The sequence below is a fragment of the Balaenoptera acutorostrata genome, chromosome 3, assembly GCF_949987535.1.
Source record: "Balaenoptera acutorostrata chromosome 3, mBalAcu1.1, whole genome shotgun sequence".
Classification (NCBI taxonomy): Eukaryota; Metazoa; Chordata; class Mammalia; order Artiodactyla; family Balaenopteridae; genus Balaenoptera; species Balaenoptera acutorostrata.
The window spans coordinates 29,579,046-29,591,197 of record NC_080066.1 but is presented as its reverse complement, the minus strand read 5'-3'; the positions used below and the strand labels follow the sequence as shown (position 1 = coordinate 29,591,197).

The following is a 12,152-nucleotide window of genomic DNA, read 5'->3' as shown; positions in this document are numbered from 1 at the left end:
ATTCCTTTTCGTGGCTGAGTAACATTCCATTGTATATATGTATACCACATCCTCTTTATCCATTCATCTGTTGATGGACACTTAGGTTGCTTCCATGGCCTGGCTATTGTAAATTATGCTGCTGTGAACATTGGGGTGCATGTGTCTTTTTGAATTAGTGTTTCTGTTTTTTTCAGATAAATACCCAGGAGTGAAATTGCTGAATCACATGGTAGTTCTGTCTTTAATTGTTTGAGGAACTTCTGCACTGTTTTCCGTAGTGGCTTTACCAATTACATTCCCGCCAACGGTGCACAAGGGTTCCCTTTTCTCCACATCCTCCCCAATGCTTATCTCTTGTCTTTTTGATGACAGCCATTCTAACAGGTGTGAGGTGATAGCTCATTGTGGTTTGATTTGCATTTCCCTGATGATTAATGATGTTGAGCAAATTTTCATGGGCCTATCGGCCATTTGTAAACCTTTCTTGGAGAAGTCTGTTCATATCTTTTTTAAAATTGGTTTTTGTTATTGTTGGAATGAAATTTTTTCCAGTGTTCTGATTAAATTGATTGAAAGTTGCAGTTGGGATGGATTTTTTTTTAATCGTCTGCTGTATAGATTTTGGCAGGTTCTGTCTAATCTAGTCCATCTCTTCTGGGAGCCTTTCCTTGCTCCGTTGCCTGGAGAAGTTGAGGTTGAGTAGGAGAGGTCAGCTGTGCTCAGCTGCATGCCCTGCGGAGGTTTAGGTGGGAGGGCCAGTGAGCGGGGTACACGACTCGCAGCGTTCACATCTCCACCCACCTGCCAGGGCCTCTGGCAGCAAGAGCATGTGTCTGTTACGCAGTGTGAACGGGAACTTCCTGATGAGGTTCTGACTCTGTGTCCTTTACTTGCAGCACCGTGACCTCTGCCGTGTTCACCGTAGGAGATAACGTGGTCTCCGGCAGCGACGACCGCACCGTGAAGGTCTGGGACTTGAAGAACATGAGGTCCCCCATCGCGACCATCCGCACGGACTCTGCCATCAACAGGTGACGGCGGTGCTCCTCAAATGAACCGTTAGTGTGGCTTGAAGGGGGCCTTGTGGCTTGTGTCTGCTTCATGTAAATTTGTGTTTACTTGGTAGAGCCCTGGGAAAAGTGGTTTAGACTTCTGGGAAAATATTTTTTATTGATTCTCTAATGCATATCTAGTATTCTATAAATACTGAAACTTGGGTGTAAAGTCAGGTTGGTGTATTGAGCTTTGTAAGAATAAGAATGAGCCATTTATGGCCAAAGGTTACTGAGTAGTACATACGTGTAAGTTACTTGTAAGTAACTTGGCCTGTTTCCTGATGCCCTAGGCAGATAATACCTGTGGTTTGCTGGTGTGATTTGCCTTGAAGTGTGAATAGTATGAAATCCCTTACTGCATCATAATCTATAAACTCAGAAACTTGTGCTGTCATTGTTTTGTATGTAACCTGACTTTATCTCTTTGTAGGATCAATGTGTGCGTTGGCCAAAAAATCATTGCTCTCCCCCACGACAACCGCCAGGTGAGGCTGTTTGACATGTCAGGCGTGCGGCTGGCGAGGCTCCCACGCAGCAGTCGGCAGGTATGTGCTGGGGCCGAGTCTGTTCACAGGGAGCCTGGGGTCCCAGGCCCAGCATCACTGATGGATGGGAACTCCCAGCCAGTCCGGGCGTGTCCAGTGATCCAATAGCTCTTCACAATAGAGAGAAATTAATTCTAACAGTGTATTTTATTTAACCAAATGTATCCGAAATAACATAATTTCAACATACAGTCAATAGAAAAATATTCACGATTTTTACATTCATTTTCTTACTAAGTCTTTGGTTGCTGGGTTTCCATTGGAAGTATTTAGTCTGTATTTGGAGTGCATAAAATTGAAAGCGAGAAACATTGCCTGATACCTGAGCTGAGCAGCAGCTTTTAAGTTTAAACTGAGATAATCAGTCTTTCAGTTCCTGGTCTCCCAGCTGTGTTTCAGAACTCCCTGGGCACAGCAGCTGAACTCGCCGCCAGGCAGGCGTGTGCCGTTGTCCTGTGGGGGCGGTGGTCGTGGGTCCTGGAGGCACCTTTCCGTGGCGGTCGTGTCTCCATTTAGATGCACTTTCTCGTGAGGCAGGGGTCGCTCCTGGTTCAACTCGGACCGCGCGGTGCAGGAACCGGTCTCGCTGGGGGGCCTGGGGCTCCGCAGCACCAGCTCAGACCTGCTGAGTCAGCATATCAGGGCGGGGTGCACCTGGGAACCTGAGCAAGTCCAAGTTCAGGGCCCAGTCTCAGCGCCAGTGGGCAGCAGGTGGAGCTATAGTGGACGAAGCTTCTGCTTTCGGGCAGCACCTACAGGCTCTGCTCCGTGGAGCCCACACACACCCACTCTCTCCCCAGCTTCCTTTGGCCTTTTCTGCATTCACAGTGGAAGCTGTGTGGTGGGTCAGCCAGTCCCTTGTTGTTTCCAACAGGGTCTGTGCCTGACCCTGCAGTCAGTGTGTCTGCACCCCTAGTCTCCTCCGCTGCTCCTCCGCCTTGTCCTGGGCAAAACCTCGCAGCGGTTGCTGAGCCGCGGGCCCAGGGCGGTTTTGGAGGCAGATGGGCAGGTAGATTGGTAGATAGGGAAGACACCTCTGCTCTGAGTGGCACCAGCTTCCCAGAGGTCCTCTGTCCTTCAGACAAAGCCACGTCTTCCCTTTTGCAGCTCTTACGTGTACCGTCCCAAGTTAGTTATGGAGCTTTGTTTTCTTTGAGTGCACTTCATAGACAAACTACTCACGAAATTAGAATAACTCAGGAAAGCTTCACCACCCCAACAAAGCCATGAATTGCTTGTCCAGGCAGCTTCACGTTTGCGAACTGCTGGGTATCACCGACGCAGCACCTAAGCTGCACCTTAACCAGATAGGATTCTCTCTCTTAGGTGGGCCTCAGTGTTAAATAGAACAGCTGTACAGCATGTGAGGTCTGCATTCTGACCCAGGAGCCCAGGTCCCTTCATGGCTTTGAGAATCTTCTTCCTCAAGAAAGAGGGAGTTCCAAGCAGTTCTTCTTGGTACTAATTCCATGGAGACAGTTTCATTTTTAATTGTCTGTAAACATTCAGCCTTGTAGGAATTGTAGAATTCGCTTGTGCTTGAATTAATTTCCTTCTAAAGTGGTAGGTGAAATAGATTTATTTATTTATTTAGCTTTTTTTTTTTTTTGGCTGCGTTGGGTCTTCGTTGCTGTGCACGGGCTTTCTCTAGTTGTGGCGAGCAGGGGCTACTCTTCGTTGCGGTGCACGGGCTTCTCGTTGCAGTGGTTTCTCTTGTTGCGGAGCACGGGCTTCAGTAGTTGCAGCACGGGGGCTCAGTAGTTGTGGCTTGCGGGCTCTAGAGCGCAGGTTCAGTAGTTGTGGCTTACAGGCTTAGTTGCTCCATGGCATGTGGGATCTTCCCGGACCAGGGCTCGAACCCATGTCCCCTGGATTGGCAGGCAGATTCTTAACCACCGCGCCACCAGGGAGGTCCCAAGAGTTTCTTTTACTTATAGAATTTCTGTCACCTTTTCTGAATCCTACCTCTTGTACCTGTTGTATGATATTATAGTAACATGTTAGTGTATGTATCTGCTATAAACTTTCCAAGTTATCTGCAATATTTTTTCCAACATTCTGATATTTAACTGAATTCCTGAAGGTGGCGGGAATCTACCTGAAAGGTCATCTATTTTATCCTTGTTTTATTTGGCACCAAAGGTATATTTCTAGCTCCTTTATTACCTGAGCCAATTATTTATTAAAGTGGTATTTGGGGTCTTTGAGTGAATTTTATTTACTGTTTCCCACATGTCACCCAGCCTCATTTATTCATTAAAAATTTCCAAAGTGACCATTTATGTATTCTTCCTGTTGACTGTGATCTGACTCCTTTTTTTTTTTTTAATAAATTTTTTTATTTATCTATTTATTTTTGGCTGCATTGGGTCTTTGTTGCTGCACATGGCCTTCTCTAGTTGCAGTGAGCGGGGGCCACTCTTTGTTGCGGTGCACGGGCTTCTCATTGCAATGGCTTCTCTTGTCGCGGAGCTCAGGCTCTAGGTGCACGGGCTTCAGTAGTTGTGGCGCGTGGGCTCAGTAGTTGTGGATCGTGGGCTCCAGAGTGCAGGCTCAGTGGTTGTGGCTCACGGGCTTAGTTGCTCTGCGGCATGTGGGGTCTTCCTGGACCAGGGCTTGAACCCGTGTCCCCTGCATTGGCAGGCGGATTCTTAACCACTGCGCCACCAGGGAAGCCCTGACTCCTTTTCTTGAAGAAAGAATTCTGAGGCGCTGGTGAGCCTCACTGAGTTCATCCGTGTTCCAACCCCTCATTTCGTGGAGGCTTCTCCACCAGCAACACAGGAGGTGTCACTTGGACTAATTGTGTTCACGGCTCTCATTTCCGTTGGGTCGCTTGGGCATGTGTGGTTCATCTGGTCCTGCTTGGGGAGCCCTGCTCTGACTGTGCTGTGTGCTTGGTCGCAGGGCCACAGGAGGATGGTGTGTGGCTCGGCCTGGAGCGAGGACCATCCCGTGTGCAACCTGTTCACCTGCGGCTTTGACCGGCAGGCCATCGGCTGGAACATCAACATCCCGGCACTGCTGCAGGAGAAGTGAGGGCACCGCTCTGAGGCTCCTCGGCAGCCAGGGACTGCGACTGCCGGCTCGCCTGGCGCTGGGGAGCCGTTGCTGTGGGTGGTGGATGCTGAGCGGGAGGTGTGTGCTCTCTCCAAGCTGTACCCAGCCTGCATGAAGCGTCCAGAGTGGCCCCTGTTGTTTATTTCTGTGTTGTGTGTGTTGGCATCACGGGCCGTAGAGGTGGAGCCCCTCGCGCGGCTGTTGGTGTTGAGTCCCTGGGTGTGTTGGGGTGACAGGAGGGCGTGGTGTCTGCGCAAGTGAAACATGAACCCTGTTCTCACTGGGAGGTGTCAGTGGTCTCCACGTTTCTGGAATGATGATCCGCTTCTGCCTTGTCCTGGCAGGAGCGAGCAGGGACCTCACGCTCAGGTCTGCGTGGGGTTCCAGCGTGTGTTAACTCAGCTTCATGTCTGTGTTCTGTTACAGTTCTGTAAAGCCAACTTGGATTTTAGAAGTTAAAAAAAAAAAACATAGAATGTTGAATTTACAACATTTGGATAGTTTATTTTGAAAAGAAAGTTTCTGCTCTTTTTATAGAAAATCATTTCAGTCTCCTGAAGTCTCATGCTAGCAAATTCTAAAATATAATGATTCTAATCACTGATTCCAGGTATTAAGCAAAATTTAAAGCACTTTAGTTTATAGCTATGGTTATAAACAGTTTTTAGAAGTTTCAAATGACTTGTCCATTGAATGTGACTTGACCTTTTTAGAAGGCCCTGCTACCTGAAAACAGACCTTATTTATTTTCTACACCTTGGGTTTGCATGTTTCCAAGTGGGTTCACTTTCTGGGTGGTATTTGAGAGCCAATAATGCAAATAAATGAGTACTACCTCAAAAGCAAAGTATTTGGAAAACTTGGGGTGTTACTGTTACCTGGTTCATGCACTTTTTGATCTAGAGCTGGGACATGAGTTCGTTCAGAAGGCAGGAGAGGCCAGCGCAGCCCACGTACCTGAAGAGGAAAGGCTCCTTCCTCACTAGCTGCCAGCTCCCAGGCGGCAGGTGGCTCTCGGTGCCCCCTCTACCAGGGAGTCTGTCAGTCTCGCCTTCTTGGGACTTTCTACCTGGTGTTCGTGAACCATGTTTCTTGTTGAGTTACAGTCTGATAACGAGACATCTCAGTGCCCCTCTCACATATGTAACCCTTGGAGGCCAGCGCTGGGACAGGCACCGGAGGGTGACATTGGAAACTATCGTGATGACCCAGTCCCGGTCACCGCTTCCGTTTTGTGGTGTCGCGGGCAGAGTGTCCCTAGAGATGGCACCTCGCCCATGGCTCCTTCGCCTCAGGGCCTGCGGTAGACCACCTCAGGCCTCTTGCCCTGGGTCATCGGGTCTGGTTCTGAGATGACTCCTGGCCGGGTAGGAGGGTGGGGCCAGGGAGAACCAGAGCGAGGGACAGACAGCAAGAGTTTTAGGGCAGCTTTATAACAACAGCAGCTCAAGAGCTGGTTGTTAGAGTCTGCCGTTCCCCAACGCCAGGGTCAGGACGGCGCAGGCTGCCGCCTGCCCTTCTGGGGTCTCCACAGCAGGGCTGTCCGCACATGCCGGCTCCTCTTCTGCTTCACTCTCACATCTGAGTGTCTTAGAATTACTTTTGGAAACGTTGGGAAATGTCTGCAGGTTGCTAAGCCAGGTTTAAGAACCAGATCTCTGCTGTATTAAAAAACTGGAAGCGTGTAAACATATGTGTGTGCGGCCATGTGGCCTGTGCAGACGAGGCTCCACTCGCAGCCATGTCTCCCTTGCCCCCTTCCCGTTCTTCCCCAGGGCTTGGCCCTTCTCAGGAGCAGGACCCGCCACCATGGCTGAGAGGGACGTGTTCAGGCATCGTGAAGGAGATGGGGGTAGTGAGTGTGTGTGTGTGCACGTGTGAGTGTCCGCGGGTTTGTGCATGTGTGTGCCTGAAATGAAGTCGTGTGACCAGCTGCCTTGACCATATCTGAAATGGTGTTTAGAAGTGGAATTGGTTTTGTCCATGTGCCGACATGTCCAGAATTTCATTTAATAACAGAAAGAGATGGGTGGTTACTGAAAACCGTGTTGGTGGAGAATTTCATGAGAGGTATGTTGTTGGATGAAGGGGCGCCCTTTCTCAACCACTGCACATCAGCTTATGCAGAGCCAAAATTCTGTACCTGTTTTGGAATCTGAAGAATCCTATGTAAGTCATCTGTTGCTTAAATCTGTGAAAAAAGTTTCTTTTGGGGAGAAGGTGTGCGTTTCCATCAGTGTTGTGTAGAAGCAGTTGTTTTTGTTGTGTTGATGTAATTGTTTTTAAGTGTTCAGTGTCTTCAATGCAGTATGAAATTCATTAAAAATCCATGTTCTGTAACTGCTGTTGTAAAAGTGTTGTTATTAGGAGTCTCTTTTTTTATTATTTTGCCTTTTTTCATGTTTTTGCTTTGGTAAAGCATTGTTAATGGCTATTGAACATCACAATGATGTAGAAGGTAAACAAATTAATTATAGTATTGCCCACTTAAAAAATTTTAATTTTAGACTTAAAAGCTCAATTGTGTTATATTTTCTATCTGTTATACTATAATTTAATGATCCACATTACACTTCTCCATTCCTGCATCACCACCCCAAAATTTCTGAAGGGAGTTAACAATTTGACAAAATACAGGCATTTGTCAAAGTTCCTCAGAGTTTCATAAGACGCTTGTCCTGTTCTTACTACAGTTAAGCTTGTTTGAAAGTTGAAAAAAAATTGCGGTAACAGAACGTAGGCCTGTTTTCCATGGGAGAATGCAAATTAGGATTGGCTGCAGCCGCCTGTTCACCATTCTGTTCTCACCCATGTGGATGGAGCCGTGCCTGTGCTGGGAGCCCTGGCAGGTGGCAGGGCTCTGCCCGGTGTTTCTTGCCTGCCCCAGCCCTGCCTTGGACCAGGAGGCCTCGCTGCCCACCTTGCATGGGCCTCGGGGGCACGTTCAGTCCCCAGAGGGCAGAAATTCTCCACGATTACTCCCTTACCTTACTCTTCAAAAACATGTGAGTATTGTCTAGATTTCATAATTATATCTTCAGTTACATTTAAAAGTTTGCATGTTAGTGTAAAGAATTAAGAAGGCAAGACTTGCTTTGATTTCATCAAAATGCCATTAAGACTTGTCACCCTCATTATCCATAGGTGTTCTGTTTTGCCTTAGTAAGTTAGAAGTCAAGGAAATTATTCCAAAAATTGGGAGCACCTCTGTTTTATATGCAGCATACGATATGTAGTCCATATCATGGGAAGAGGCTGAAAAGGAAATCATAAAAATGCTGTGAGTTTAAAATCAAATTTATTAAAACGGTCTTTAAGCAGCTTTTGGTCAAAATGCAAGTAGATTGAGCAGCCCTTTGGCGCCCCGAGGGCTGTGTGCCATGTGGGCTGGGGCAGAGTCACAAGGGGCTGCTGCACGCAGTTTGGTCCAGGAGGCGTTTCCAGAGAGGTGACATTGAAACTGGAGCCTGAAGTTTGACAAAAGTGTCAGGAAATGAAGGGCGGGGCGAGAACAAGTGGGGGAGGGCGCCCCTGATGGAGGTCCTTGAACAGGCCTTGGGAAGAGCGGGTTTACTCCACATGCGCCAGGCACTTCAGCATGATGGGGCGAGGGTCCAGTTCATGGGATTTGTGCTGAGGAGTGAGCTGGGGCAGCAGGGTGGGGAGGGCAGGGCTCTTTATCCCACAGTTAGGACGATTCATGGGCTCCCATCATTGCGAGCACACAGGCATCCCGCAGTACCTAAAGGACGCTAAAGTGAGTGACAAGAATCCCCCACCCCCACCCCCAGTGGTATGGGAATGTGTTGGGAAATTTCAGCCACAGTTTAGAGACTGAGGTTTGTTACTCCCTACTGCTGGGCCCCTTGTCACCACTGCCCCACAACCGTGTCCTCCCACCTGGGTGCCAAGCGAGCCGTCGTTTTATGCTCCACTAACCCAAATGGGGCTGTCAGGATCCCTCCTGGGAAATTTTGGAACTAGAACTGAGAAAGTCCGTCTCTCTCCAGTAGTTCGTCTTCGTGAAAATAATGCCAAGTGCTTCAGAGTGTGAAGGGAAAATAACTAGAATTCTGTGCTCGGCAAGACTTCCTTGAGGAACGTGTGTGCAATGATGGCTTGGGGAATAAACAAAAGCAGTTTTCACCAGTACTCCTTCCCTAAGGGAACTTCTCAAGGAGGAACTGTAAGAAGAAAAAGTCATGAAAGAATGGTTCAAAATGGGCCAGTGCGCTGGCAGACATCTGTGCCAAATTACACCTGACCGGAGCTTGTGGTTTAAATGTCCATCTTTGTTTGGCTGGGGATTTGAAAGATTAAGTCTCTAAGTTATTAAATATTTATAGAGACATTTCAAGGGTAACCACAAAGAAAAAAAACACTTTAGAAAGGTAAAAAAGAAATGATTAAAAGTTACTGTAAGGGGCTGGGAAATGTAAATAAGAACTGGGCAGAAGTGACTTTTTAACATATTTCTTTTTGTAGTTTTAAAAATTTCAGAACCATTGAAATATATCACCCAGTATCTGAAAAGTTGCCATTTTATGCTAGCAACAAAAACATAAGGTACCTATTGGGAAAAATGTGACAAAAATAAAAAGAGGCTTGAAATCATCCATGGGAATATTTTAAAACTTTAACATAGACATTAAAAAAGACAAATACAGTGACAGATCATCATGTTCATTGATAGGAAGAGTCAGTATTGTAAAAATTTCAGTTCTCCTCATACTGGCAAGTAGATTCAATGCAATTCCAATCCAAATCACCCCAGGGTTTTTTGAAGAATTGGACAATCTGGTTCCTAAATTTATTAGAACAAAGGCAAGAGTTAACAAGATGCTCAAGGAGAGAAAAGAGGTGAGAAAGGAGAAGAAAAAAAAAAATGATTTACCTCAAGCCTGGCAGGGCTATAGTAAATACACGGAGGGGTTCACACAAGTATGGGGAATTGACCAGTAGAGCAGAAAGAGATCAAAATCGATTCATGCATATATGAAAACCTGTAATATTTCAGCTCATATAATCACAGATCAGTGGGGAGAAAGTGGCTATTTAATTAATGGTTTTAGTACTACTGGTTATTCATGTGGAAGAAGGTAAGGAATTTGGATCCCTACCTCACACCAAAAGAAAATCAATTCCAGCATTATATGTTAAAGGCAAAACACTAACATTAAAAAAAAAGAATATTTTTATGACTTTGTGTTTATTAAACAACTACCTAAAAATACATTAACGATACCAGAAAAGATTGATACATTCAACTACACGAAAAATGAAAAGATCTGTGTGTTAAAGGACTCCTTATAAGGGTGAAACAGTAGGCCACAGAGTGGTTGCAACATATAATTCACAAAGGGTTAGCATCCCAGACAGCGCACAACAGAATCCGAGAGAATGGGGGAACTGGGTAGCAGACGTGAATAGGTACGTCACAAGAGAGAAAACATAAATATTGTTGGTTTGGATATGAAAGGATATGGCAAATCAGAAACACTCTCTTGTAGGTCTGGACATGTGCAGTCACTCGGTGTGTAGTAGGGACATAGTTTATTAAAGTGTCATGTCGGGAGTCCTTGCCTGTCTATTGAAATGAAGATTCCTGGGTCCAACCCCAGAGCCACTGACTCAGAATCTCTTGGGTTAGGATTTAAGAAGCTGCATTTTACACAGGCTTTCGTTTGTTTAAGCTCCTGTGCAGTTTGAGAGCTGCCGTCCTGGAGAACCTTTTGCACTTGTGCACCAGGGGACATATGCAAGGTCGTAGCACCAAACACGGGACAACCCAACACACATCAACAGGGACTGGCAAGCAAATCATGGTATATCTACACAGCAAAATATTACATAACAGAAGATGAGTGACCCACGTGCAGCTACGTGCAACTGTTGATATGTATGAAACCTTGTGAGGCACGAGTCAGCCCAGCCACACGCGTGTGATCATGGCTAAGTATTTCATGTGATGAAAACCCAGTGTTCCAAATGGTCGTCTCTAGGCCAGGAGAGGGGGTGGAGTAGGAGGAAAGGGTGGGATCAGGAAGAGCCCAGAGTTGGCAATGTCCAGTTCCTGATTTGGACAGTGGACACACACGTGTGTGTTCCAGTTTTCACACTTATAACTTAAGTATCTCTACAAATATTCCTATAGTGTATCTATAATTTTTTTTTTTTAATATTTATTTATTTATTTATTTATGGCTGTGTTGGGTCTTCGTTTCTGTGCGAGGGCTTTCTCCAGTTGCGGCAAGCGGGGGCCACTCTTCATCGCGGTGCGCGGGCCTCTCACTATCGTGGCCTCTCTTGTTGCGGAGCACAGGCTCCAGATGCGCAGGCTCAGTAATGGTGGCTCACGGGCCCAGTCGCTCCGCGGCATGTGGGATCCTCCCAGACCAGGGCTCGAACCCGTGTCCCCTGCATTGGCAGGCGGACTCTCAACCACTGCGCCACCAGGGAAGCCCCCTATAGTGTATCTAATATCATATAATCAAAAGAGTAATATAAACAATTCTAAAGAGACAGTGTGTGCTATTCCAGAGATGGATCAAGTGAATGCTAGTAAAATGGGGAAATTTGGAGTAATATTTTTGACTGTGTCAGTCTCAAGCTTATTGCATAACCCTATTTTCTTTTTTCGCTTACAAACGTAGTTTTATTCTAAAATGTTTGATTTTCAGTCAGTGTGTACCTTCCATGGGAGGAAACGCAAAGCCAATTTTGTTCCAAGATAATGTTCTTGAAAAAAAACCGTCACCAAGGAAATTGTCAAAAGGCAGAGTGTTATGCTGTCAAAATTGGGTTGTTGTCAAATACATTTTGGAAATCCTGGCTTTAAAGTGGGAAATGTAATAAGGATTTCATTTACCAGGTGTGATCGTAAAACAATAAAAGTTTTCTTATGTTGCTCATAAAATGGGGACTGAAGGTAATTTCAAATCTAGGAGACAGTCCAAAAATTGTGTTGAGCAGGGGCCACATGTCAGAATAAGAATTTTTATTCTCACAGTCTGTGTTTTGGGGAAAGCAGCATTTATTTGGCTAGGTGGATAAGTTCTGGTATATTTGTTGAAATATAATCAGTTTATAAATATAATGTATATACATTACTAATATCTTCTAGCTCTGAATTGATTCTCAATAAATAAAAATGTCCTACTGGTGAACTTATAATTTTCTTTTTCAGTGATAAAATTAATTGTATATATTCTATAACTAATCCGTCTCTAGTGTTATATGAACCTGATTTTCCTTTTTTTAGAAAAGATTTTATTGTGGTCTAACTGTGTAAAATACACTGAACATATTTTGACATATTCTCCTACAAAATCACCACCACAATCAAGGTAGTGCAGTTATAACCCAAAAAGGTTTACTCATGCCTATGCATTCCCTGCCTCCTGTGCCTCCATACCCCCATCCCTCTAGCCACTGGTCTTCTTTCTGTCACTCAAGATTGGTTTGCGGGACTTCCCTGGTGGCGCAGTGGTTAAGAATCCGCCTGCCAATG

At 45.8% G+C, this 12,152-nt stretch overlaps 1 protein-coding gene across 3 annotated transcripts in view; it reads left to right on the top strand.

The window, feature by feature from the left end:
- Nucleotides 1-6,982, top strand: part of WDR37 (WD repeat domain 37) — a 55,997-nt gene extending 49,015 nt beyond the window's left edge. For all 3 annotated transcript variants that reach the window (XM_007167467.3, XM_057542321.1, XM_057542320.1), the window contains exons 12-14: nucleotides 879-1,013; nucleotides 1,468-1,582; nucleotides 4,490-6,982. In XM_007167467.3, the coding sequence (XP_007167529.1) occupies nucleotides 879-1,013; nucleotides 1,468-1,582; nucleotides 4,490-4,621 (382 nt within the window). In that variant the 3' untranslated portion in view covers nucleotides 4,622-6,982. The remainder of the gene's footprint in view (nucleotides 1-878; nucleotides 1,014-1,467; nucleotides 1,583-4,489) is intronic.
- The last annotated feature ends 5,170 nt before the right edge of the window (nucleotides 6,983-12,152 follow it).